At 50.7% G+C, this 28,000-nt stretch overlaps 2 protein-coding genes across 3 annotated transcripts in view; both read left to right on the top strand.

The window, feature by feature from the left end:
* Positions 1-4,755, top strand: part of Atp6v0a1 (ATPase H+ transporting V0 subunit a1) — a 51,619-nt gene extending 46,864 nt beyond the window's left edge. For both annotated transcript variants that reach the window (XM_038324775.1, XM_038324774.1), the window contains exon 21: positions 4,513-4,755. In XM_038324775.1, the coding sequence (XP_038180703.1) occupies positions 4,513-4,606 (94 nt within the window). In that variant the 3' untranslated portion in view covers positions 4,607-4,755. The remainder of the gene's footprint in view (positions 1-4,512) is intronic.
* Positions 4,756-17,594: 12,839 nt separating this feature from the next.
* Naglu (N-acetyl-alpha-glucosaminidase) lies at positions 17,595-27,766 on the top strand. The gene is made up of 6 exons (XM_038328706.1): positions 17,595-17,996; positions 18,811-18,958; positions 21,082-21,228; positions 21,403-21,488; positions 23,822-24,078; positions 26,146-27,766. Exons 1-6 carry the CDS (start codon positions 17,596-17,598, stop codon positions 27,348-27,350), a joined length of 2,244 nt encoding a protein of 747 aa, XP_038184634.1. The 5' UTR covers position 17,595; the 3' UTR covers positions 27,351-27,766.
* Positions 27,767-28,000: the final 234 nt, after the last annotated feature.

The following is a 28,000-nucleotide window of genomic DNA, read 5'->3' as shown; positions in this document are numbered from 1 at the left end:
CCAGAAGGCAGAGTTACTGTGAGAATATGGGAAATAACATACACACCGGGTGCCTGTTACGCAATGGCTGAAGGTAGGGTCCCTGTAGAGAGGACCTGAATGGCAGGCCCTGTGAACAGACTTTTTGGGCAGGATAGAGAATGGGGAGACATAAAGAAGGTGCTGCCACCTGAATGCCCCCTAGGTATAGTCTGCAGGGAACAGGCTTAGACAGAGGTCTCGCTCTTATTTGTCTGTATGGTAGTGTTCGTACTGAGCAAAAGAGGAAAACAGAGGAAGCCTCATGCAACTTTCAGAATGCTGGCTTTGGAGGGGTGAGCGGTCCTTGACACAGTTGAGGCTGCACCACCACTTAAAAGTTTAATTGGTGCTTTTGCACCCTCTACTGGCCAAATGCAGAAGTGCTTCAAGGGCTGCAGGGAACTCAGCGTTGTGACTCTGGTGAAGGGTGGTGAGTACAATCCTTGCTGCAGTGGCCCAGGGTGGTGCTGCTGGTTTCTGGCACTAGACACAAGCATCTTCACGCTTCTCACTTCGTCCCTGGTGTTTTCCTGATATACCACTTCTGAGTTTCTTTGGAATTGAGAAGAAAAGAATTTAATTTGATTTTGATTTTATTTGATAACTAAATCACTAGTCTTGGAGTTGTGTACGTCATAAGGCCAGTGACATTTGAGAACATAATTTCTGTCTTCTGGGTTGTGTGTCTTCCCACCTACCCTGCAAGGTGTGGTTGGTGTTAATGCCCACCATAATTAGACACAAAGCAGGGATCTTGCTGTAACTGGCCATCAGAATAAGGCATAAACACTGCAGCCGGGATGGGGATCCCTCATCTAGATTCCTGTGTGTGTTCGTGCTCACACCTGTGTGGTCGATGGTTGAGGAAAGAGACCTGGGGAGCAGGTGGGAGGAATGTGGTGACGCTGGAGCAAAAGTCCTGGGGCGATAGTCCTAGGCTGACGGCGTTGCCTGGAACCCGAGCCCTCAGAGAGATGTCTTCATCCCCAAAGAGTGGGAAAGGCCCCACAACCCCTTCCTCCTTCAGCCAGCCCTGGAACATAACAGGAGCGCTCAAATTTGCTCTGGCAGCCTCCCTGGCTCACTAGGTGGCCTTTGCCAGGAACTGGAGCTGGAAGGGGTGACAAGCCCAAGCCCGTCTGCACTCCTGAGACTCTGGGGTGACAGAAGCCCGTCTGCACTCCTGAGACTCTGGGGTGACAGAAGCCCATTTGCACTCCTGAGAGAGACTCTGGGTTCTCGGTGCACTTCAGAGGCTAAGCAAACAGCTGAAAAGCCCTCAAGAGTCAGCACCTCTCACCCCACAAGGCGACATTGCTCTGTGCTCTCTCAGGAAGCACACGTCTCCCTGGGCGGGGCGGCCAGGGGGGGTTGTTTTCCATCTCTGTACTGAGAGCTTGAGGTGAGGACTCTCGGGGTGAGAGGACTGACCTCAGGATAAACCCAAGATGGTGGCACATCAGAGGGACTTTGTCTGTCAGCCCACGCACCGGAACTGCAGGCGTGAGACAAGCAGGTTGATGACTGTAACCGTCTAAGGAAACTTAGGCTCCATTCGTCTTGTTGGAAATTAGAATGGTCTGTCTATGTGATTGGCCAGCCAGGGAGTCATTTGGAATGCATCCTTAGAACTGGAACCCCGTGAGGGCAATCTTGGGCTGCATGGTATAGAATAAAAAACAGAGATGTACATCTTTTGTTCGGTTTTTTTAGGAATACCCTTGATATACGTGAATGAGTCCTAACCAACATGAACCCTCCAGACCCAAGGGAAGGGAACTAGAGCAGGAGCCTAACCACCCCCCTGCTCCCTCAAGCTCTCTGCCTGGAACTTGCAGAGTCTTCTTAGAAGCTGGCACTGGGGTGGAGGGTGAATCTGGGCCCTGGAATCCCACAGCTGATGTGAGCTTAGAGCATTTTCCCTGGGAGGCCTTGGCCCTGCCCCGGCGACTGTGAGGGTGACAGAGAAAGAGCCATACGATCACTTCTGCACGGCAAGTTCTTCCCCCTCCTCCTAATGGGTATAGCCCATAGCTCTGCCCCTGTGTCCTCAAGCCGACAGCAGAACTGAAGGAGCCTCTGGACTCGGTACCACTAGCCTCCCACCACAGCTCTCTAGTTGAGTGATAGAAGCCCTGCGTGTAGCTGAAGGGTGAGCTGTGGAGCTAGATTCGTCTCCAGGCCTCGAAGCTTCTGTCACCTGTCCCCTGGAGCCCACCACAGTCCCATCCCGCCTGTTCTTGCAAGGGTCACAGGGTGCCTCCTGGAAACTATGCTCCAGGGCAGCTTGGCTTCCTCTGAATCAAGCCTGCGTGTTTCTGTCCATATTTGGTGGTGGTTTGGTTGCTGGGCTGCCGGCCAGGGGAGTGTGCGGGAGGAAACAGTCAGGCAGCCCTGCTCCCAACTTCTTCCTGCCCCTCTGAGCTGGAAAAGGGCCCCAAAGAGACCAGCAGGGATAGCCGCCGATCTGCCTGGGAAGGGAGTTAAGGTCCTGTTTTTCCTTTCAGTCTCCAGAGAAGAATTCTTTCTCAGATGTTTTTGTGGCTGGAGAATGTTTTTGCTTCGAGAAGAACGCCCCCCCCAACCCTCACCCTCTTTCCTGAGAGTTTCCTCTTCTGAACTGATGGCTTTCAGCATTCACTCCCAAGTCTCCCTTCTTGGAGCGGGGCGGTCATGTTTACCCAGAAGGAGAATCACTCCAGGGGGCTTCCCTTAGGGGTGGCTAAAGGGGTTCAGGACTTTCTTCTTCCTTAACTTGCCGCTGCACACTGTGCTGTCTGTGCTGTTACACATTTAGCGCAAACGCACCCAGTAGGACCAAGTGAGAATGAGAAGTGAAGACAGAGACTTCTCCGGGCATCCTGTGCAGTGGTTTTGTGAGGGTGGCCCTGGGCTTTAAAAGCCTCTCCTGAGGAGCTGGCAAGGTGGCCCAGTGGTGAAGGTGCTGCCACGCAAGCCTGGCAACCTGAGTTTGACCCCGGGAACCCACGGAAAAGTGGAAGAGGAGGACCGATTCCACAAAGTAGACCTCTGACCTCCCCCCATAATGCAGTTTAAATGTTATTTTTAATTTAAAAAAAATAGCAGAGGTCAATGAGAGGCTCAGTGGGTAACAGTGCTTACCTCAAAAGTCTGTGACCTACCTGAGTTCAATTCCCAGAACCCACACAAGGGCGTGTCTTAGTCAGGGCTTCTATTGCTGCAACGAAACACCAGGACCAAAGCAAGTTAGGGAGGAAAGGGGTTATTTAGCTTACACTTCACAGCACTGTGCATCATTGAAGGAAGTCAGGGCAGGAACTCAAGCAAGGCAAAAAGCTGGAGGCAGGAGCTGATGCCGAGGCCATGGAGGGGTGCTGCTTACTGACTTGTTCCCCATGGCTGCTCAGCCTGCTCTCTCATAGAGCACAAGACCACCAGCCCAGGGATGGCACCACCCACAATGCACTGGACCCTCCTCCATCAATCGTTAATGCCCTATAAGTTTGCTATAGCCCAGTCTTATGGGCACATTTTCTCATTTGAGATTCTCAACAGTCAAGTGAGAATCTAGCCTGTGTCAAGCTGACATAAAACTGTCCAGCACAAGAGGAGGTGGAGTGAGAGAGTCATCTCCACAGAGTTGTCCTCTGGAGGGAAAGTGGCATAGACATCTAAAAAGGGTCGCCCTGGCCCAGGCGTGATGGCGTTGAGTCCCAGCTATTGTGGGAACTGGAGCAAGAGGGTGGCTTGAGCCCAGGAGTTCAGGGCCAGCCCGGGCAGCACGGTGAAGCACTCGTCTTTATTATTTTTTTAATATTTATTTATTATGTATACAATATTCTGTCTGTGTGTATGTCTGCAGGCCAGAAGAGGGTACCAGATCTCATTACAGATGGCTGTGAGCCACTATGTGGTTGCTGGGAATTGAACTCAGAACCTTTGGAAGAGCAGGCAATGCTCTTAACCGCTGAGCCATCTCTCCAGCCCCCTCGTCTTTATTTTTTTTTTTTTCTTTTTTCTTTTTTTTGGTTTTTCAAGACAGGGTTTCTCTGCAGCTTTTTTTTTTTTTTTTAGAGCCTGTCCTGGAACTAGCTCTTGTAGACCAGGCTGGCCTCGAACTCACAGAGATCCGCCTGCCTCTGCCTCCCGAGTGCTGGGATTAAAGGCGTGCTCCACCACCGCCCGGCTCTTTATTATTTTTTAAATATTTTTATCTATGCGTCTGAATGAGGGTGTGGAGGCTAGAGAGGGCGTCTCCAGGAGCTGGAGTTCCAGCCAGCTGTGAGCAGCCACGCGTATGCTGGGAACCAAATTCAGGTCTTCTGCAAGAACACCAGGTGTCCTTAACCACCAAGCCATTTAACCACTTTATTTGATTTGATTTTTGGACGGGGTCTCGCTATGATCGGCCTGCCTTGTCTCCCAGTGCTGGGATGAAGCCTACACTAGTACACTTAGCCCTGTCTGATTTTCTCAGCGACATGGTGACTTTACTCTTCTTCTTTCCAGGGTGGAATTCCAGAATAAATTCTACTCCGGGGCCGGTTTCAAGTTCCTCCCCTTCTCCTTTGAGCATATCCGGGAGGGGAAGTTCGATGAGTGAGTCTCCGGCAGGGCGCATACCCAGAACAGTTCTTCCCCCTTGCCTCCACAGGGATTGTCTGTGTTCCTTTTGCCTGTTGGTTGTGATCCCTGGAAACCAGGGCATTTGTGTGACCCCTGCGACCCCCACCCCAGCTGTGAGTCGTTTAGATAGGTGCTGGCCTTCCCCGGGTCTCTCCACCCCAAACCTGTGTACCGTACAGATTTCCTAGTGAGAGTCGGATGGTTGTGCCTGATGCCCATCCACCCCCAGCGCCAGTCTCGGCCTCCTGGCCTCCAGACAGACAGCCCTGTTCTACTCCCTACTGATGAGCCAACCCGCATAGCCACATGGGGGCACAGGGCCCTCAGGATGGAAGGGGTCCCTCTCGAGGCCGTAGTGCTTGGTCACACCGTGGAGGATCAAAACAGGTTCCCTCCTAGTAGGGGACTTGGTTTATGGAGCATATCCCTCTCCAGGTAGCAGGGACAGTCAGGAAGATGCTCTTGTCACCCTTTGCCCACCGCTCTCCGGTTAGTATTGCTAGGGACTTCAGCTAGCCCCATATGGGCCATGATGGGTAGCTTCTCCTTATCATCCCAAAGATCCCAGGATGACTAGCACCACCCTCCTAAAGAGGGTGCTTCCTCTCCCAGCCCTGTTGGCCCAGCATAGCATCCCTGGGAAGGGGAAGGTCTCACCGACTTGCACAGGGCTTCCCCACCTGAGATTACCTTCTACCCAGTCTGCACGAAGGGGCCTCGCCCTACACTCCATCCCAGGGCAGAGGTTAAAATTGGCGCTCTTCTGGTGCACCCCCGAGCCCTTCCTCCATCCTGATCATGATGTCCCGAGGCTGTGGTCAGTAAGGTTGGTTCTGCCGGCAGACCTGCCTTATCTGCCACTGGTAGTCCCTCCCCAGCTCCCACACTGACCCCGCTTTCAGAAGTGGTGTCCTGGGCAGGGAAGGTCAGTCTCCTTTTCAATTAGCTAACTGGGGGTGACTGGTAGGCTGGCGGCGCAGGTGTGGTGCGCGAGCACTGTACAGCCCTGCCAAGCCCTCGTCCCCACCTCGTGTCCTCCTGGCTGTGGATCTCAGACCCTTCTAATCATGTGCTGACCCGGCAGCCACGGCTGCTCCCACCCATTCACTCACTGCCTCCGGGAGGTGACACTAAATCTGCAAGGCCCCTCCCCCCCCCTGGCACCCACAGAGCTGCTCAGACACTCGCCCAGGCGGGGCTGGCCCACTGGAACCCCGTCCCAAACCCCTCTCCTTTTGTGTCCAATTTACACGAAGACCTTCACAGTGAGGCCTAAGGCCGAGTTCTTTGTCAGGGACCCCCAAGGCCTTCTGTCCAGACAGACATTCCTGTGCTGAATAAAGTGTGTTTGACTCTCACCAAAGCTGCCTGCCTCTGAGTACACAGCCCTTGTCCTCCAGCCCCGCCCTCTTGAGCCCATCTGGTACCCACATATCACCTTCCTCTTGCCAGCCTTTCTGCTTCTCTTCCTGATCTGAGGCCACAGTTGCCATGGCCCTGGCTGGGCAGTTAGTTTGTGAAATTAGTGCCTTATCTCAAGTTTCCCAGGCACCTTCCCACTCCTGGGAGCCAGCAGCCTTTATCTCCCTTCCCTTCGCTGTGCTGTGCGGCCCAACTGGAGAAGAGGGCGTGGTGTCTGCCCCCACCTTCTCCATGTGTGTGCTCCAGGGCTCCACAGCCGGGCTATTTTAAGCCCTGGTGCCTTTGGCCTTGGTGTAAGTAGAGGCTTGGCAGACTCTTAGGGTATCTGGAGAATGTGAGGTGCTGACGTAGGCAAGCTAAGAGCCAAAGAAGCAGCAGACTGCAGGGAGATGGCTGGGTGGGGAGGGGACCTCCCTGTTCTGAGACGTACACATCCTTCCTCTGCCCCCCCCCCCCCATACACACAGGGTTTGTGGCACAGGAATATAACACCTGCTTCTGAGGGGCAGGGAGAGGTTGGGACATCCTGTTCATTCCATGTCTTTTGGGGGGTGGGGAGTTAGAGACAGGGCTTCTCCTGTGTAACTAGCAGTCCTGGCTGTCCTGGAACTCGCTCTGTAGACCAGGCTGGCCTTGGACTCGCTGAGATCCGCCTGCTTCTGCCTCCCTAGTGCTGGGACTAAAGGCGTGCGCCACCACCACCCAGCTTCATTCATTTTCTTATCCCATTTTAGCCTAAACACCTCTCTCCCAACCAACAGGGCACCCACCCCCGGAGCAGTACTCCCCCGCTCCAGAAGACTTTTTAAATAAAAGGCCCGAAGGGAACTCTCAACCTCTTGCTGTTACCTGGCTCAAAATGGAGGCCTAACTAGAATAACAGAGTTGAGAATTCAGGATTAAATCCTAATTTACAGTCAGTGAATTTTAGACAAAGAGGCTGAGATGATTTCTGTGAGGAGAGAACTGGGCATGGCACTATGCCTGTAGTTCCAGCGCTCTTGTGTGGATGCAGGATTGGAAGTTCAAGACCAGCTTGAACTACATGAGGCCCAGTTTCCAAAACAACACAACACAAGCCCTTGTTTTCATTAGCTAGTGTTAAGACAGCTGAGTGTCCACCTGCAAAGGAACACGTTTGGATTGCTCCCTAACGGTAACAAAAATGAACTCAGACTTGGGGCTGGGGCCTTGTGAGCCCAGAACTTGAGAGCCTGGAATAAAAGGCTCTTGAGTTTGAAGCTAGATGATGTCTTAACAACCACATAAAAAAATGAATTAAAACCGGATCGTAGACCTAAATGAGAGAGTCAACACTATAAAACTCCAGGGACCTTCAATTGAGCCAGTGATTCTCCCACACAAGTAACAAGATAAAAATATAGACGTTAGCTTTCAAACGCTGGTATGCTTTTGTGTGTCGAGGGTCGGAATCAAAGCGCCTGGAGACAGAGAAAGATAGAAGAAAGGTCACAGCCAGATACCCCGTCTGAGCTGTGCCATCCAAGGAAAGGGTCAAATGCCCCGAGACTGTTGAGAAAAGGCAAGGCTTAGAGATAACTGTTTCCAAGGACTATCTGGGGCTTAGGGGATGCTGTTCAGTGCTTGTCCAGCCTGCACACCGCTCCCCACAGAAGCCCGACTGTAAAGATGGAGGCTTGCTTTCCTTCCCTTTCTTTAAAAAAGAAACAGAGTGGGTGCCCCACATGCCTGTAGTCTTGGTACTTGGAGTTGGAGCAGAGGTTGAAGGCCATCCTCACCCTTGGCTATGTAGTGAGTATGAGACAGCATCAAAAAAATGTAAAAGTCTGCCGAGATGGCTCAGCCAGCAAAAACGCTTGCCGCAATAGCCCGATGGCCTGAGTTAGAGCCCCAGACTCCACGTAAAGTTGAAAGGAAAGGAGGAACCCCACAAAGTCCTCTTCTGACTACCATCCACCCCGTACACCTCGTCATACACACAATGATAGTAAAAATAGTTTAAAATCTAGAATGAAACTTAACCCGGCACAAGCAGCGCACACCTTTAATCCCAGCACTCAGGAGGCAGAGGCGGGTGGATTTCTGTGAATTCAAGACCAGCCTTGTCTACAGAGTCCCAGGATAGCCAAGACAACACACAGAGAAACCCTGTTTCAAAAAACCAAACAAACAGACAAACCCTTAAATCTTAGAGCTCTCTCTGGGCGGGGGTGGGCACGGAGGAGCAATACGTTCTTTTAAAAAGAAAACAGGCTTGGGTGGTGATGGCAGGTGGCACACACCTTTAACCCCACCTGCCCCCCTTCTCTGGGGGCAGGGGTTGTTCATGTTTACGTATGAGCACGGGTATATACCAAGGCCAGAGGTCAATATTCTTTCTCCGTGGTCTCCTCCTTTTTCAACCTCCCTTTTTAGCACTTTTGAGACCGGGTTTTGCTGTGATCCCTGGCTGCCCTGAACTCACTATGTAGATCATCCTGGCTCGGAATTTGCCATGCCCTCTGCCTCTCAAGGGCCAAGATTTATAGGCGTGTCCCATCACGCCTGACTAATCTGTCTACCTGGTAGATTTATTGGTGTGTGTATTCGTTACATTTCTGTTGCTGGGATCAAACACCGTGGCTAAAATCGACTCTCAGGAGAGTTTGTTTTGGCTACACGATGTTATCAGGCATGGCAGCAGGCACTGGAGCAGGAAGTTGAGAGATCACATCTTTAACCACAGCCAGAAAGTGAAGAGGGCAAACTGGAGGATGGATGGAGGTGGGACCTCCTAAAGCAGTGGTCCCCAACCTTCCTAATGCTGCGACCCTTTAATACAGTGCCTCCTGTTCTGCTGACTCCCCAACCATAAAATCGTTTTCATTGCTACTCCATAACTGTAATTTTGCTACTGTTATGTAAATATATATGTTATGTAAATATATATGGTTTTTTGATGGCCTTAGGCGGCTCCTGTGAAAGAGTCCTTTTTTAAACATTTATTTATTTATTTGTTTGTTTGTTTGTTTATTTATTATGTATATAATATTCTGTCTGTGTGTCTGCCTGAAGGCCAGAAGAGGGCACCAGACCCCATTACAGATGGTTGTGAGCCACCATGTGGTTGCTGGGAATTGAACTCAGGACCTTTGGAAGAGCAGGCAGTGCTCTTAACCTCTGAGCCATCTCTCCAGCCCCTGAAAGAGTCCTTTGACCTCCAGGTTGACCTCCAGGTTGGGAAACATTGCCCCGAAGACTTTACCATCCCCAAATGCTGACACTAACCACTAGCCAGGGACCAAGTGTTGAAATAGATAAGTCTATGGCTAACATTTCTCCCTCAAACCACCGTGGTATATAATCCAAATAGAGTAAGATGAGGGCAGGACTTAAGACTTTCCAGGTCTGGCTGGTGGGAACTGGGGAGAAAGCAGAACCCAGGAATCCTTAGCTAGATTGAGTCCAGAAGCTTCTGGTTTCCTCCAGCCAGCTGAAGATGGGCTGACCCAGTCCTGGGCTGGAATGTGTGAGGAGTTATGGGGGAGGAACAGGCTCCATTGTGCCTGCTTCTAAGGGGCATGTCCTTTTCCCTTTCTGATTCATCAGCTGAGAGCCTGTGCCCCTGTCCAAGGAATACCCTCATCCTGAAGTGCTAGAACCAACCTCATCAGAGAGGGGCCGTGGGTCAGCTGGCAGGACAAAGCTTCACAGGAATGGGGACAATCCCATCACTGCTTTCATAATTGGAATCGGCTGCTTTCCTCAATCCACGGAGAGATGTGGAAGAAGTTACCGCGGGGCAGAGCTTGCTGGTAGCCTCTGCCCCGGTATATAAACAATGGCCCACCTGAAGGGGCCGCTCCCAACCTACCCTTCAAGTCCTGTGCTGGGTGTAGGCTGCTCCCTGGTGGCCACACAGGGAAAGTCTCATTGCGTACAGCAAGGGGTTAGGGTAGTAGCTGGCCTTTCAGGCAAGCAAGTGGATTGGCAGGGCAGGAAGAATCCTGGGTTATTCCAGAGTGTGTTAGCAGAGGGATGGTTAGAGACAAAAGAAAACAGAGATGGAGAGCAAGCTGAGACCCCAGGCAGCTTGCTTCACACATTAGTGAAAAGAGTAATAAAGCCTGTCGCACACTGACAGGAACAAAATGTACTCAAGGCTCTGTTATAAAAGTGAGTTCTCGCTGGGTGGTGGTGGTACAGCCTGGTCTACAAGAGCTAGTTCCAGGACAGGCTCCAAAGCTACAGAGAAACCCTGTCTCAAATAAATAAATAAATAAATAAATAAATAAGGTGAGTTCTCTGGAAGCCCTGGTGGTGCTGCCTAGGTATCTGTACTGAGGAAACAGCAGCAGGAGAAAGACAGCAAATCTGAGACCAACCTCATCTACATAAGAAGTTCCAGGCCAGCCAGCCAGTGCTATTTGATGAAATTGTCGAAAGAGAGAGGGAGGAAGGAGGAGGAGAGGGGAGGGGAGGGGAGGGGAAGAGAGGAAAGGAAAAAGAAAGCTGGGCAGTGGCAGTGCACACCTTTAATCCCAGCACTCAAGAGACAGAGGCAGGCAGATCTCTGAGTTCAAGGCTAGCCTGGTCTACAGAGTGAGTTCCAGGACAGCCAGGGCTACACAGAGAAACCCTGTCTAAAAAGAAGAAAAAGAGAGGCCAAGTATGGCAGCCCACACTTTTAAACCCAGCACTTGAGAAGCAGATTTCTGTGAGGTCAAGGCAACCTGTGCACAATGAGTTCATGGTAAGACCACACTTTAAGAAAAAAAAAAGGGGGCTGGAGAGATGGCTCAGAGGTTAAGAGCGTTGCCTGCTCTTCCAAAGGTCCTGAGTTCAATTCCCAGCAACCACATGGTGGCTCACAACCATCTGTAATGGGGTCTGGTGCCCTCTTCTGGCCTGCAGGCATACACACAGACAGAATATTGTATACATAATAAATAAATAAATATTTTTTTAAAAAAAAGAAATAAAAGGAAATAAGAGTTAGTTCAGTGCTCAGTGTGTAAGAGCACCGGTTGCTCTTCCAGAGGACCTGGGTTCCATTCCCAGCACCCTCATGGGGGCTCACAAGCCTCTGTAACTCAAGTCCCAAGGGATCTAATGCCCTTTTCTGGCCCTGCAGGTACCAGGCAAGCATGCGGTGCATAGACATATATGCAGGCGAAACACCCACACACGCTTGATTACTTGACTAATTAATAAATTAATTACAAGTGAGCCTCCCATCCCCAGCACCCCACTGTGGTACAGCTGTGCACATGCTGTGATGGGTGTGTGTGTGGAGGTCTAAAGTTTTCTTCTTCCTCTTCCACCGTGTGGGTTCCAGGGATGGAATTCAAGATGTCAGGCTTTGTGACAAGGGCCTTTGCCTGCAGAGTCATATTACTGTCCCCTCCCTGCCGTCCCCCTTTTGTTCTTGAGGTGCTGTTGTTCAGGCTGGTCTTGAACTCTGGAGATCAAAGTGCTATCAGTGCACGGTCCATAAATGCGCCACAATCTCCGTGTATTTAAAAAGAAATCGGGCATGCGCCTATAATCACAGGAATTTGGGAGACAGAAGTATTGCCTTGACTTCAAGGCCAACTTGGCCTATAGAATGAGACTTTGTCTCAAAACAAGAAGAAACTGGAAAACACATTGAGCCAAGTGTGGTGGCACACAACTTTAATCCCAGCATTCGGGAGGCAGAGGCAGGCAGATCTCTGAGTCTACAGAGTGAGTTCCAGGATAGGGCTGCTACCCAGAGAAACCCTGCTTGGGGGAGGGGGAAGGAAGAAAGAAAAGAAATTGATAAAGGGAAGTGAATTTGCTATAGTTTGGTCAGACTGGGAGGGAGGCCAACCAAGCCTTAGCCAGCGTCTCCGTGACAAACCCTGTCCTCGGTGTCAGTCTGGCCTGCAGTAACGACTAACAAATTTTAACTCCTCCTCCTGTCTGCCCAGAGGGCCTCAGCCTCTGCAGCCCCCTGCATGAGATCCTTGGGAATGTTCAAATTTCTTCAGGTTCATTGTCTCAGAAGTCTAATAGACAAACGGGAGGGTCAAAATTGTCTCTTTAGAATATTGGTTCTCAACCTCTGGGTCGTGACCCCTTTGGGGCCAAACAACCCTTTTACATGGGGTCACATAGCAGATGTCCTGCATGTCAGATATTTACATTACGATTCATAACAGTAGCAAAATTACAGCTATGAAGTTTTTTGTTATTTTATTTTATTGTTTTTTCACGACAAGGTTTGTCTGTGTAGCTTTGGAGCCTGTCCTGAAACTCGCTCTATAGACCAGGATGGTCTCGAACTCACAGAGATCCACCTGCCTCTGTCTCCTGAGTGCTGGGATTAAGGGCTTGTGCCACCACCGCCCAGCAATAGTTAGGAAGAAGCAATGAAATAATTTAATGGCTGGGGGTCACCGCAACATGAGGAACTGTCTTTTTTTTGTTTTTTTGCAATACTGTTTAGCCCATTAGCTTATTCATATTTCTAGCTAACTCCTTTTTAAATTGATTTTTATTGAGTTCTACATTTTTCTCTGCTCCCTTGCCTGCCTCTACCCTCCTCTTCAACCCTCTCCCAAGGTCCCCTAGGAACTGTCTTAAAGGGTCACAGCATTAAGAAGGTTGAGAACAACTCACTGATTTAGAATATCCAGGATGTTTATGATAGCGGTTTCAGTTTATTTCCTTTCCTTTTAAAAATGTTTTTTTTATGTATTATGTATACAGCATTCTTCCTGTATGTCTGTCTGTACTCCAGAAGAGGGCACCAGATCTCATTATAGATGGTGAGCCACCATGTGGTTGCTGGGAATTGAACTCAGGACCTCTGGAAGACCAGCCAGTACTCTTAACCCCTGAGCCATCTCTCCAGCCCAAATTCATTTATTTCGATGCATGTGTGTGAATGTTTGTACAGTATGTGCATGCATCTGTGGCCACCCATCTGTATGTGTGCAAGCCAGAAGACATCAGTGTCCAGCACTCCCGGCTTGCTTTCCTTGAGATCTTTCACTGAACCTAGGGCTGAGCAGACAGCCAGTCATCCCCAGTGGTCCTCCTGTCTCTGCCCTTCAACAGTGCTGCCCTGGGGGCGGCAGGGGTAAAGAAAGAGGAGCTATTGTGACTAGCACGAAGTTAGCTGGTTAATGAACCCTGGATGGTGTCCCCAAGCTGCTTGAAATAATCCTTTGAAACCGCTTTCTCTAAAAGGCAAACTTTGGTCCAGAAGGTAACTCAATGCAGGTTGAAAGCCTGGCGCTGTCCCCCCCCCCCAACTTCAGTTGTGTTGATCCCTATATTTTGGGTCAGCTGCTTTTGCTCCCTGTTAAGCCCTTCTTGAGTAATGAACTTGTCTTTTTTTTCAATATTTATTTATTATGTATACAGTTAGCCAGAAGAGGGCACCAGACCTCATTACAGATGGTTGTGAGCCACCATGTGGTTGCTGGGAATTGAACTCAGGACCTTTGGAAGAGCAGGCAACGCTCTTAACCTCTAAGCTATCTCTCCAGCCCCCATGAACCTGTCTTATCCTCCTTCAAGACAAGAGGCTGTGTGGTAAGACTTGTTTGGTTGGGTTTGTTTGTTTGTGCTTTTTGTTTCGTTTTTTGTTGTTTTGTTTGTTTGGAAATAAGGTCTTGTTATGTAGCCCTGGCTAGTTTAAGACCGTGCTGTTCTTGAACTCACAAAGGTCTGCTCTGTCTCTGCCTCCCAAGTGCTGGGATTAAAGGCAGGTGTTGCCACGTCCAGCTGTGGAGAGCACAACCTATGGGCTACAGGGTGTTCACTCTGCAATTAGGAGGTCCACACAAGATTTTTCTTTTGAACATGCTCGGTTTATTCACACAAACATTCCTTACATTATCATGCTACTATAAAAGATAAGCAGACCTCTCATCAAATACTTGTTTGGGCAGAAACGCTGCTGCGGGGCTCCACTGGGGAATCTCCTGCAAGGCCATGAGGGTGCTTCCTTTGGAAGCTTGCAGGTTCTACCCACCTCCGCCAAGTCCTTCCGCTGAAGCAAGCTGGAGGTTGGCACTGACAGAAGCTCAGGAGGCCCCTGGGAGTGTAGGCCAATGGCTAGTGCTGTTAGGTGAGAGTGTGTGGGCCTAGTGACAGTGCCTCAAGTTCAGTGGTCGCTGGCGTCCCAAGTCCTCTTGCCAGTGGGGATCAACGTAGAGACTAGAGAAGCCGTGTCTCAGAGCATAGCAAGGGCAGTGCTCAGCTCTAGGTTCAGTGCAAGGTCCTAAGGAAAGCAAGCAGAAAGTGCTTGACACCGGTGTCTCAAGGAAAGCAACTGCAGACCACCATGAATACTATTATAGACTGATGTCTGTCCTAATTTGTTGTTATTATAGATTGATGTCTGTCCTAATTTGCTTCTCTGTTCCTGTAATAAAACACTGACCAAGCCGGGCGGTGACGGCGCATGCCTTTAATCCCAGCACTCAGGAGGCAGAGGCAGGCAGATCTCTGTGAGTTCGAGGCCAGCCTGGTCTACAAGAGCTAGTTCCAGGACAGGCTCCAAAGCTATAGAGAAACCCTGTCTCGAAGAACCAAAAAAAAAAAAAAAAAAAAAAAAAAAAAAAGAATTTTGGAATCCAGGTGGTGGTGGTGCACACCTTTAATCCCAGCCCTGGAAGGCAGAGGCAGGCAGATCTCAGTGAGTTCGAGGCCAGCAAAGTGAGTTCCAGGATTGCCAGGACTGTTATACAGAGGAACCCTATCTCGAGGAAAAAAAACGTGGAGGGTGAGATGAAGACGCAACCTCTGGCCCCACACATCTGCATACAGCACATCTCATGAGGAGAGGGTGGGCCGAGGTCCCAGGCAAATCTTCCTATTCCAGTTTTAGACTGGGGTGATTTCTTGGAAAGGATGAGAATCTCCAGATAAAGGGAACTGAGAGGGAGCAGGGGCCTCTCCTTCCACAGGAACGACCTTGTTTCTCTAACCCCCACTGCCATTCCAGCAGGGCTGGTCAGAAACTCAACCAGGTCTTGAACCTTAGGTCCTTCTTCAGCCTCCTAAATGGGATCTCAGGCATGTGCCAGCACACCTGGCTCCAGAGTCCTTATAGAAATGAAATCTTTCTCAGGAGGCCACTGCTCCCTGCCCCTGCCCAGCCCCAGGCACCCTCACTTCGCCCTCTGAGACAGGCAGCCTGAACATTCGCAAGGCGTGGGACATCTTTGTGGGCCCATACCGGCTGTGGGTGCCAAGAGTTTCCATTCTCCGAAGAGTTTCCATTCTTTCTCCTCCCCTGCTGCTGGGGGGGGGGTCACCTCCTCACCTCCCAGGCTGTTGGGAAAAGTGACTGTCCCTGCTCTGCTCCTGCAGTCCTTTGAGTGAAAGACTCTAACACTCACTCTCTCTTGGAAACGGACAGTCGCCCACATGCAGGACTGCTCATCCTCCTGTGTCCTTGTGAATAACCACATGCTGGACTGCTCATCCTCCTGTGTCCTTGTGAATAATCTTCAAACATAACTCCATTCTGGGAATTGAGGCAAATACAACCCACAGATGTTGACTCAGTTCCTGATGTATTGATTTAGTCACTAAAACAAGGTCAGGAAGACCACAGAGATGCTCCCTTATCTCACCTGATCACACAGCTATTCTCCTGCCCTGGAATAGACCAATCACTGCTAGTAACCCTTTGAATAAACTAATCCAATAAGTTGGAAAACAACCTTCAGGTCCGCCCCCCCCGTATCTGTGGCTTTTTGCTTTAAAAGATGGACTGTAACAGCTATCGGATGTCCTTCATATCCCGAACCTGAAGGGCCCTGTCATGACAGAGTAAAAATCCTCTTGCTTTTGCAACAATTGTGCCTGTGTGAGTGGTGTCTGGAGCGACTCCTCCCTGATGTTTGGACTTTTAGTCCAACATGAGGACCGGCTGGTAGAATGCTAGCCAAGCTGGCACACGTGGCCACATTTTAGTTCCTCAAGCCTTCCAAGTTCCTCAAATCCCTCTCCCCACTCTCTTCTACCTGTGCGCCCTCTGCCTAGAAGGCTCTTTTTTTCCTCCTTGGAAATTCCTTGTTATCCTTGGGTGTCAGATAAAATGTCTCTGCCTGTTTGAAGACCTTGGGATTCCTCACAGCCTCACAGCCCTGGGTGAAATTCTGCTATTTCTGTGTCTATCGAGTGTGTGTGCTCGCACACGTATGCGAGGGCGTGTAGGTGTCTGACACACACACATGGTGGTCAGAGCTTTGAACCAGAGCTCCAGAAAAGCAGTTTCTCCTGAACCTTCTGCCGTGCTGAGCAGCTGAGCAGAGCTTCAAGGCTCTGAAGAATCTGAAAAGTTGTGGATTCAGAACCAAATTACCGTGAGCCATCTTCAGCCTCTCTGGATAGCCATTGTTACCTACCTACCCCTGTACTTGACCTAATGGCTTTATGACAAATACATGTCATAGCGCTGGCGTGTACACGACACTGGGATGTAGAGAACACTAGTTTTGCTTTGGAAAGCAGCAGACCACCGGCTCCCATCATCCCAGAACCCAGATGTCATCAGAAGCCTGTAACAGGTTTCCCAGATTCACTCTACCCCACCTCTCAGCAGTAAGAGCACTGGCTGCTCTTCCAGAGGACCCAGGTTCAATTCCCAGCACCCACATGGCAGCTCACAACTGTCTGTAACTCCAGTGCCAGGGGATCTGACACCTTCACATCAATGCACATATAATAAATTTTAAGAAAAGTGTCTTGATTTATGACTTTCTTTGCTCTGTTACTGTAAAAACTTCACCAAATCATTTCCACATTGGAACATGGAATTGGGGTGTCCTAAAACTGTTCCCAGACCATGGTCACTCATATTTGGCTCCAGAACAAACTGTCTCGGTCCTTTTGAAGCGAGAGCTGTTTTCGTGTCAATGGACAACAGTCTCGAGTGTTACCTTCTACCGTGAGACAGGGTCTCTTCCTTTTTGTAACTTTGTACTCCGGGCAGGCTGACTCCATTTCTCACCTCACTCAACTCTGGGACTGCAGACTCCCACTACTGGGCCACTACTGGGACCTGAGGATTCGAACGCGGGTCCTCAGGTGCAAGGGCCTTACCCACCGACCTATCTCTCTCCTCGCCAAGGGACATCCTTATTTGGTTTCCAGGTCTCTGGCCACAATAGCAGCTGGGACCATCCTTCACCCGTCCAACAGTAGCAGTGGCAGTGTCTGATACGAAATAAAATACATAGTTATTGGAGGAGGGGGTTGGAGATATGGCTTAGTGCCGGAGCCCTTGACGGGCTTCAGTTCTCATCACTTAAAAGGGTGTCTGGCTGGATGAAAGGGAAGTGACTTGCAGAAGGAAGCGGGCTGCACCCGAAAGGACTGAGGCATGTACAGCGTCCCTTGTGGCCACGGATGTTTAATGGGGTCACGCGCCCTCCAGTCACGCGCGCGGTCAGCAGACCCCTAGGGTCTAAGTCCGGAAACCAAGTCTCCAGGCTGGTAGCTGGAGCACAAGCTTCAGGCCACGTGGCCCGAGGTCCGTAGCCGATTGGATGCGGGCAGCCCCGCCTCTGGCTCTGAGCTAGGTATTGGTTGTGAATGGTCCGCCGCAAGGTTGGCATCATGGAAGCTGTGGTGTTGGCCGTGGCTCTGGGGTTCCTACTCCTGGCCGGGGGCTCAGTGGGCGACGAGGTTCGGGAGGCAGAGGCCGTACGGGAGCTGGTGGCCCGGTTGCTGGGACCCGGACCGGCAGCCGATTTCTTAGTGTCCGTAGAGCGCGCGCTGGCGGCCGAGTCGGGTCTGGACACCTACAGCCTGAGCGGCGGCGGCGGGGCGCCGGTGCGTGTGCGAGGCTCCACGGGAGTGGCGGCCGCTGCGGGGCTGCACCGCTATCTGCGCGACTTCTGCGGCTGCCAGGTGGCCTGGTCCGGCTCTCAGCTGCACCTGCCCCGGCCGCTGCCCGCTGTGCACGACGAGCTGACCGAGGCCACGCCCAACAGGTATCGACGCTGTAGGTCCCAACTGGCTGGGGCAGCGGCCTGTAGCCTCGGGGCACCCACCGTTGTTGAGGCCCTCCACGCTAGGGTGGGGGATAGCCGCAGTTAGACACCTGGAAGACGGATAAGAAAGTGCTGGCTCTGGGGTTCCACCACGGTGCCTTCAAATCTTAGGTCCTCTCTAATAGATGCATGTTCTTAAGCAAAGTTCCTTGGCTTCTTAGAGCCCCTGCTGCAAATAATGACGCCCGCCACGCTGCTGATTGAGAGTATGCGTGTGATGGTAGAATTTCAAAAACGTTCTCAGGGTCCATGCATCCCATGCCCCTCCCTTGGCCTCTCTGATGATGCTGTGGAGTGACCGTTCCCGAAGTCCCAGGCTCTTATCCTAGCACTTGGCACACTGTATGGGCATGAGGTGTTCGCACATCCGTCCACCTCATAAAACTGTAGGAACTGAGAATCCACTTCAGGATAGAGACCGATTTTGCCTTAGGGCACTGACATATTAGGACACACTCCTCCCACAATGCACAGTAGAGGGTCTGGACATTTTCAATGAAAATGGAGTTAATGTTTCCACAATCGCTAAAGGTTACGAAGCCCCGAGAGAAGGTCCAGCACTAGGTGTTGGCTTTTACCTGGGTGGATCTGGAATGAGCAGTAGAGGGGCCCCTTGGAGACCTGTGCCCATTGTCCCGTGTGTGTATGTGTGTTGGGGGTAGTCTTCCAGAGCCAGGCTGCCTCTGAGGTGTTCCAGGGTGATGGGTGAGTGGGGCATCCCCTATGTCCCCAATAATGTGCCCCCTACCCGCAGGTACCGCTATTACCAGAATGTGTGCACGCACAGCTACTCCTTCGTGTGGTGGGACTGGGCCCGTTGGGAGCAAGAGATTGACTGGATGGCGCTGAATGGCATCAACCTGGCTCTGGCTTGGAGTGGCCAGGAGGCCATCTGGCAGCGGGTTTGTGCCAACCTGGCCCCTCACACTCTCCTGCCCGACTTACACACCCACTGGCCCTGGGGGACTGAGGCTTCCCTGGGTGGGATAAACTGGGAGCTTACTGTAGGTGAGACTCCGGCAGTCCATTGAAACAACTGGAAATGGTGGTACATGCCTGCAATCCCAGCGCTCAGGTAGTAGTGGGAGGATGAGAAATTCAAGATGGGGCGGTGGTGGTGCAGTCCTTTAATGGAAGGCAGAGGCTGATGGATCTCTGTGAGTTCAATACCAGCCTGGTCTACAGAGCGAGTTCCAGGACAGCCACGGCTACACAGAGAAACTGTCTCCAAAAAACAGGAGAAACAAAAGGGGGAGGGGAGTTCAAGGTCATCTTCAGCTAGGTAGTGAGTTCAAAGACTCTGGTGGAGGGGGGGGAGGCAAGGCTCCTCTACTAATGAAGTAGTCTTGGCTAATTCCCTTCCCTTTGGCCAACCTTACTCTCTTACTTTGCTTTCTCTTGGCTATACTAAAACACCATGGCTAAAATCAACTAGGGAAGGAAGGAGCTCATTTGGTTTACACATCCCAACCATAGTTCATCAGTGAGGGAAACCAAGGTAGAACTCAAGCCAGGTAGAAGGCAAGAACCATGGAGGAACACTGCTTATATTGACTTGTTCCTCCTGATTTTCTCAGTTTGCTTTCCCTTTCCCCCTCCCCCTCCCCCTCCCCCTCCCCCTCCTCCTCCTCCTCCTCCTCTTTTTTTGAGACAAGCTGGCTTCGGACTTACTGCAACCTTCCAGCCTCAGCTTCCAAGTGCCGGGAGCACAGATATGAGCCAGCAAGGCAGGCTTACTTTCCTTTCTTGATCTTAATGAAGCAAATTGCTTGTAAACAAACTGAGTTGTTACTGGCTACCAGGCTTCCAAGTGTGTTCTTGCTCTAACTATCCCAATGGCGGCGCCTTCCAGCTGCATTGACCTAGAACAACATAGATCAGAGAAGGCAGGAAAAAAGTTGATTTTTGTAAGCAAGGGAATCTCCCCGACCCCACCCCCTTTAACCTTTTTGGGTTCCTGTCTGGAGTTTTGTTATAAAAGACAGATTAACAAGGAAAAAAAAAACACGCAAACTTTAAAATGTTTTCTAGAACAATAGAACCTTGTAAGGGATGAAGACTGCGTGTCCTCCTCCTCCTTATTCTTCTTCAGATCTTCCCTATGTTCAAGACTGTGAGTCACCAGGCAATGGTGACGCACGCCTGCCTTTAATCCCAGCACTCATGGGGCAGAGTCAAGCTGATCTCTGTGAGTTCGAGACCAGCCTGGTCTACAAGAGCTAGTTCCAGGACAGGCTCTAAAGCCACAGAGAAACCCTGTCTCGAAAAACCAAAACAAACAAACAAACAAACAAAAAAAAACCCCAAAACACAAAGACTGTGAGGCAAGCTGCCTGGGTGTCTCCATCCTGCCAGACCACAGCACAACATTTTCTTTTTTAATATTTACCTATTTATTTTATGTATATGAGTGACCTGTCTTCAAGTACAGAAGAGGGCACCAGTTCTCATTACAGATGGTTGTGAGCCACCATGTGGTTGCTGGGAATTGAATTCTGGACTTCTGGAAGAACAGCCAGTGCTCTTAACCGCCCAGTTTGCTTTCTTTTTTCTTTTTTTCCATTTATTTATTTATTTGTTTGTTTGTTTGTTTTTGACAGGGTTTCTCTTTGTAACAGTTCTGACTGTCCTGGAACTAGCTCTTGTAGACCAGGCTTGCCTCGAACTCACAGAGATCCTCCTGCCTCTGCCTCCCAAGTTCTGGGATTAAAGGTGTGCGCCACCACCGCTAACCATAGCTTAAGTAAAGTTCACAAACAAAATAACAAAATAAAAAAAAAAAAAAAGAACTGGCATAGAGACTCTCCGTGGGTCACAAGGAAAGCCCCTTTAGGTCCAATATCTTCACCCGTCCCACAAAGGCATTGTTTTTTGTGGATTCTCCTACCCAGCAGGTCCGTTTCTCCTGGACTGGAGCTCCCTGCAGGCTGGACTCCAGTTCTGTATTATAGCAGCAGCACCCAGCGTAGAGCCGTGATGAACAGAGAGTCACGTGTTTACAGGGTGGGGGCTCTTCCTTCTGCAGGTATACCTGGCCTTGGGCCTGACCCAGTCAGAGATTGATGAATACTTCACCGGTCCGGCCTTCCTGGCCTGGGAACGCATGGGTAACCTGCACACGTGGGGTGGCCCCTTGCCCCTCTCCTGGCACCTCAAGCAAGTCTACCTGCAAGTAAGGAGTGGAGAAGGAAAAGACGGAAGGAATGGGTGTTGGGTGGTCTCAGACCCAGGGATGGGGGTGCTTAGCCCTCAAGCTCTTAAGTGGTCCACAGGGAATGTCCCTCCCCGAATAAGCAAGGGCCTCCCCCAGCAGAGGTCCTGGCACATTGACCTCTGTCCCTCTCAGCATCGGATCCTGGACCGGATGCGCTCCTTTGGCATGATCCCAGTGCTGCCAGCCTTCGCAGGACACGTCCCCAAGGCTGTTACCAGGTGAGGCCCTCCTTATTCAACTCAAAGGGAAAAGGTTTGCCCTGGAAAGCATTGTGTAAACACGGAAGCTCTGGACGTTGGTGTCTCTTGACTCCTGGTTCTGCCATTGGCCACTGCCTGGACAGATGATTTGACGTCTCCTTGACTCAGTTTTCTTGCTTGTAAAATGGGTCCATTGCTGGGTAGGATGGGACACACTCTTCTGATCTTTGTATTCAGGAGATTGAGGTGGGGACACCGCCAGTTCCAGGCCAGCCTGAACTACATAGAGAAACCCAGGCTTTCTATATGTAAATTTATACTCATGGGGTCAGGGCCCACTGCTCTTGCTGAGGACCATGGTTCAGTTCCCAGCACCCACGTGGTAGTTCACAGCCGTCTGTCTCTCCTGTTCCAGAGGATCCGATGACTTCAGGTGCTGCAGACACCTGCATAAATGCAGATAAACACTCATGCACATAAAAGTCAGTGAATCTTAAAGTATTCCCAAATTATTAGCATCAAACTTAGAAAGCTCACCAAATTTAAAAGGTTTAGTTTATTTTATGTGTATGGGTGTTTTGCCTGTGTGTGTGTGTGCGTGTGTGTGTGTGTGTGTGTGTGTGTGTGTGTGTGTGTGTGTACCACATTCATGCCTGCTGCTGGTGGAGAGCAGAAGAGGGCATCAGATCCCCTAAGGCTGCAGTGACAGATGGCTGTGAACTTCCATGTAAGTGCTGGGAATCAAACCTGGTCCTCTGGAAGAGCAGCCAGTGTTTTGTTTTGGTTTTGGGGTTTTTGGTGGGGTTTTTTTTTTGTTGTTTGTTTTTTGTTTTGTTTTGTTTTATCTTTTGAGACAGGGTTTCTCTGTGTAACTTTGGAGCTTGTCCTGGAACTTACTCTGTAGACCAGTTCAAGGCTGGCCTCGAACTCACAGAGATCTGCCTGTCTCTGCCTCCCAAGTGCTGGGATGTTGACAGGGATTTCTGTCCCACCCGGTCCTTCAGTCGTTCAGTCCCATAGAAAACACACAGAGGTCTACATTAATTATAAACTGATTGATCTAGTAGAAATCAGGCTTCTTATTAACTCTATTTATTTATTTGTTTATTTATTATACAATATTTTGTATGTGTGTATGCCTGCAGGCCAGAAGAGGGCACCAGACCCCATTACAGATGGTTGTGAGCCACCATGTGGTTGCTGGGAATTGAACTCAGGACCTTTGGAAGAGCAGGCAATGCTCTTAACCTCTGAGCCATCTCTCCAACCCTCTTATTAACTCTTATAACTTATATTAACCCATCATACTTGTCTGTGTTAACCACATTGCTTGGTACCTTTTTCGGCAAGACAGTCACATCTTGCTTGCTCTGTGTCTGGCTTCCTCTGTCTCTGGATCACAACTGCAGACTGACTTTTCCTCTTCCCAGGATTCTCCTGTTCTCGTTGCCCCACCTCCACTTCCTGCCTGGCTACTAGCCAATCAGCATTTTATTAAACTAGTACAAGAAACAAATCTTTCCAGGGTAAAACCATTGTCCCACAGCACTGGGATTAAAGGTATCTGCCACCACGGCCTGGCACAGCCAGTGTTCTTAACTACTGAGATATTGCTTCAGTCCCTAAGTTTAATTTAGTGTGTGTGTTATTATTATTATTACTTAATAGAAGTATATATAAAGAAAAGGAATGAAAAATTACTAAGTAAAAGGTAGTTCCTGCAAACCTTGGGTATGTATATGCAAGCACAGAATGTCAGTGAGCAGCTGGTCTTGTCAGTGGCCCAGGGAGTGTGTTGGTCTCTGCCCGTGTTTTGTACCCTGTCTTCTCCTCTGGCTGGACAGACCTTTGAGGTCCAGATGAGTCTCCTCCTTCGTAAAGCCTTGCCAGCACCTCCTGGTGGCCCCATCATGCCTAGGAGCACCTGGCTCCCCTCACAATCACCATGTATGGGCCACCTCTCCCTCCTGCTCACCAAGCGGTGGGACCCTTCTTCTCATTCAGTGAACATCTTCCCAGGTGTCTACAGATGTCAGATCCAGTCCCGTGCTGGGTCCTGGGGTTGCAGTGACAAAGGTCTCTGTCCCTACGGAGAAATAATTGGCAGAGGAAGATAGCAGAGCCTGTTTAGACAGGTGACTCTTGGGGACAGTGAGGAAGAATGGGGCGGATAAGCCTTAGAGGTGGAGGAAATGTACCAGGCAAGGGATGTAGCGTGTGTAAAGACATGGCGGTGTGAGAAACTCAGACACATTCCAGAAAGCCACAGATGTGAGGCCAATGAGAGGTATAAGACCAAGCCAAACACTGCATCAGCCTCTGCCAACCTTGAGCCTCTTTTTCCCCCATAGGGTGTTCCCACAGGCCAATGTCACCCAGTTAGGCAGCTGGGGACACTTCAATTGCTCCTACTCGTGCTCCTTCCTTCTGGCTCCAGGAGACCCCGTATTCCCCCTCATCGGGAGCCTCTTCCTGCGGGAGCTGACCAAAGAGTTTGGCACAGATCATATCTACGGGGCTGACACCTTCAACGAGATGCAGCCACCCTCTTCGGAGCCTTCCTACCTCACCGCAGCCACTGCAGCTGTCTTTGAGGCCATGATTGCGGGTATGGTGGATTGGAAACCCCTTGGGACATCGGAGAGGGGGTGGGTGGGAGGAGGACCTGTACCCTGGGGATACCACACTTTCCAGCTCAACAGGCTTTTGTGCACATCTGCCATGCTACTTACCCCCTCTGGGTGCTGAGGTCTGGCTGATATTGGCAAGTGATTCTTTCCCTCCCGGTGTTTGTTGCTTCATCTCATAGAGCAGGGTAGAAGCCATTGAGCACAATTTATGAATGAGATTTTTAAGCTGGGTAGTGGTGGTGCATGCCTTTAATCCCAGCACTCGGAAGGCAGAAGCTGGTGGACCTCTGAGTTCCAGGCAAGCCTGGTCTACAGAGCAAGTTCTAGGACAGCCAGGGCTACACAGAGATACCCTGTCTTGAGCGAGCAAACAAACAAATAAGTGAATAAAAATAAAAATATTTTAAGCCAGGCATGGTGGCTCAGGCCTGTAACCCTAGTGCTTGGGAGGCAGAGGCAGGAGGATTTGGAGTTCAAGGCCAGCCTGGGCTACTTCAGAAGGAGGTGGTATTAGCAGCGAGATGCCTTGGTGAGTAAAGGCATTCAAACCTAACAACCTAAAGTTGATCAATGAAACCCACAAAAAGATGTGGAGAGCCAGCTCCACAAAGTTGTTCTGCGACTTCCCCATGTATGCGCACACATACACACCATATACACGAACAGCAGCAATAACAGAGCTTTTATTTGGAGCTGGTCATGGTGGCACACACTTTTAATTTTAGTATTCGGGAAGCAAAGGCAGGTGGATCTCTGAGTTGAGGCCAACCAGAACTTCACAGTGAGTTCCAGGACAACCTGGCTGAGGTGGAAAGACCCTGTCTCAAAACCAAGCAACAGCAACAATAATTTATTTGGTCTCCACCTCATTGTTGGAATCAGTTGTAAAGCCTAGAGGTTCTACATCCATCCTGTCCAACAGATATGAGGCCAAGACTTCTATCTACCACTTACAGAAGAGGAGGGGCCCAGGTGATGGAGAGCCCTCTGTCATCCTGATGGGTCATCCCGAAAGGCACACATTGGCTTATGCTTCTCCAGGCATGATCTGGAGCCAGAGGCCCAAGTCTCATTTTTTTTTTCTGTTTTCTTTTCTTTTTTTTTTTTTTGGTGGGGGGAGGGGAATGGTTTTGGGACAGGGTTTCTCTGTATAACAGCCCTGACTGTCCTGGATCTTGCTTTGTAGATCAGGCTGGCCTTGTGTAGACCAGGCTGGCCTTGATCGACCTGCCTCTGCCTCCCAAGTGCTGGGATTAAAAGTGTGCACTACCATGGCACTGGCTGTAGCTTTAAAAAAAAAGATTTATTTATTTATTATGTATACAACATTCCTTCCATGTATGCTTGCAGGCCAGAAGAGGGCACTAGATCTCATTATAGATGGCTGTGAGCCACCATGTGATTGCTGGGAATTGAACTCAGGACCTCTGGAAGAACAGTCAGTGCTCTTAACCTCTGAGCCATCTCTCCAGCCCTGGCTGTAGCTTTTCAACTAAGGAAAAAATAAGGGGCATGCGGAAGTCACAGGAAAGCTTGTAGGAGCCTTTTCTTTCCTTCAGTCGTGTGGGCTTGTGGATAGAACTCTGGGTGTCAGGTTTAGCACTAAGAACCTTCCCTAGCAGGGCCATCTTGCAGACCTGAGTCTCCACCTTTTTAGTCTCACAGTGGAGATCAGGCATGAAATTTTAATCTTTTAATTATGAACCCTTGAGAAACATACTCCAACACTATCTCGACCCAAATACTTCCAGATATGAGGATTCTCAGGTCCAACCCCTGGGTTTCCTTATTGAGCAGGTCCAGAATTTGGGGCCCAAGCATCCATGTCTTAAACTTTCAGGGTAGCTCTGATGTCCAAGAAGCTGGCTAAGTACTATCCTAGAGGAGGCGGGTTGGGGAGAGGGGTCAGGGATGGCAGAACAGCAGGTGGATAAGACATGGGTGATGATGTGCCATGTAACAATTGCCTTCTTTCCTCCTGGGCAGAATAGGGTCCACATCACCCTCATCATCTCTCTCTTTGCCCTCCCCCTCACCTCCCTCAGTGGACCCTGATGCTGTGTGGCTGCTCCAAGGTTGGCTTTTCCAGCATCAGCCCCAGTTCTGGGGCCCTGCTCAGGTCAAGGCTGTGCTGGAGGCTGTGCCCCGTGGTCGTCTCCTGGTTTTGGACCTGTTTGCCGAGAGCCAGCCAGTTTACATCCACACCGCCTCCTTCCACGGCCAGCCCTTCATCTGGTGCATGCTCCACAACTTTGGGGGCAACCATGGCCTGTTTGGAACCTTGGAAGCTGTGAACCAAGGCCCCAGGGCAGCCCGCCTCTTCCCCAACTCCACCATGGTTGGCACTGGCATAGTCCCTGAGGGCATTGGCCAGAATGAAGTGGTCTATGCCCTCATGGCCGAACTGGGCTGGCGCAAGGACCCTGTGCCAGATTTGGTGGCCTGGGTGAGCGGCTTTGCCAGTCGCCGATATGGGATCTCCCAACCGGATGCGGAGGCAGCCTGGAGACTCCTTCTCAGGAGTGTCTACAACTGCTCTGGAGAAACCTGCAGTGGGCACAATCGGAGCCCGCTGGTCAAGAGGCCATCCCTACGGATGAGTACCACCGTCTGGTACAACCGATCAGATGTATTTGAGGCTTGGCGACTGCTGTTGGCAGCGGCTCCCAACCTGACCGCCAGTCCAGCCTTCCGCTATGACCTGCTGGATGTCACCCGGCAAGCAGTGCAAGAGCTGGTCAGTCTGTGCTATGAGGAGGCCAGGACCGCCTACCTGAAGGGGGAGCTGGATCTCCTGCTCAGGGCTGGAGGCCTGCTGGCCTATAAGCTCCTGCCTGCCCTAGAGGAGCTGCTGGCCAGTGACAGCCGCTTCCTGCTGGGTAGCTGGTTGGATCAGGCCCGGGCAGTGGCTGTGAGTGAAGCGGAGGCCCAGTTTTATGACCAGAACAGCCGCTACCAGCTGACCCTGTGGGGGCCTGAGGGTAACATTCTAGACTACGCCAATAAGCAGCTGGCGGGACTGGTGGCTGACTACTACCAGCCACGCTGGTGTCTCTTTGTGGAAACTCTGGCTCAGAGCCTAGCCAGAGGAGTCCCCTTCCAACAGCACGAGTTTGAGAAGAACGTCTTCCCATTGGAGCAGGCCTTCGTTATCAACAAGAAGAGATATCCCAGTCAGCCCCAAGGGGACACCGTGGACCTAGCCAAGAAGATCTTCCTCAGATATCACCCCCAGGCATCCTCTTTGTGACAGACAGATTCAGGGACCTGCTGGAACAGGTCTTCAAACTGAAAAGGCACAGTGTGATCCCTGAGCCTGGGAGAAGGAGCAGAGTCAGCCATGGCTTGGAGGGAAATGAGCTACTCTCGGCAGTCACCCTACATCTGGGGGGGGGGGGGGTTAAAGTACTGTTTTCTGTTAACAATAAACCGCTGAATCAGCCTGGCTCTATTAACCGAGGTGCAGTATACTGCTGATGATGGGGAAGCTCAGCTAGTCACACCTGGCTAGGGTGTGGCTGCCTGGAGCCAGGTAGATAAACCTGGAGATCCACGTGTGCTCGCTCTCTGTGCGCCTGTTCGCCTGACTGTTTGGACCTCAGAACTTTTACTCCGGCCATGTGAGTTTCCCCATTTTCAATTATTAAATTATATCTGTTGTTTTGAGCTGGTCTGGTTATTTTAGCGTACTGGTCGAATACGCCTTCATGCTGGAAGGGTGTGGGTGTCCATGTGGAGCCTGGTGTGGGGACATTTCTTCCCAGGCCTCACTTCAGCATCCCCATTTTAACGCTGGTCCCCTTAGAAGTTGTACAGCAGCAAGCTGGTAATCTTCTTGAGAGGATGATGGTGCATACTTGGAATAACAACCCTGAAAAGGCAGAGGCAGGAGGGGTCAGA

The sequence above is a fragment of the Arvicola amphibius genome, chromosome 4 (assembly GCF_903992535.2).
Source record: "Arvicola amphibius chromosome 4, mArvAmp1.2, whole genome shotgun sequence".
NCBI classification, from domain to species: domain Eukaryota; kingdom Metazoa; phylum Chordata; class Mammalia; order Rodentia; family Cricetidae; genus Arvicola; species Arvicola amphibius.
The sequence above is the reverse complement of the archived record's forward strand: the minus strand, read 5'-3'. Positions and strand labels throughout refer to the sequence as shown.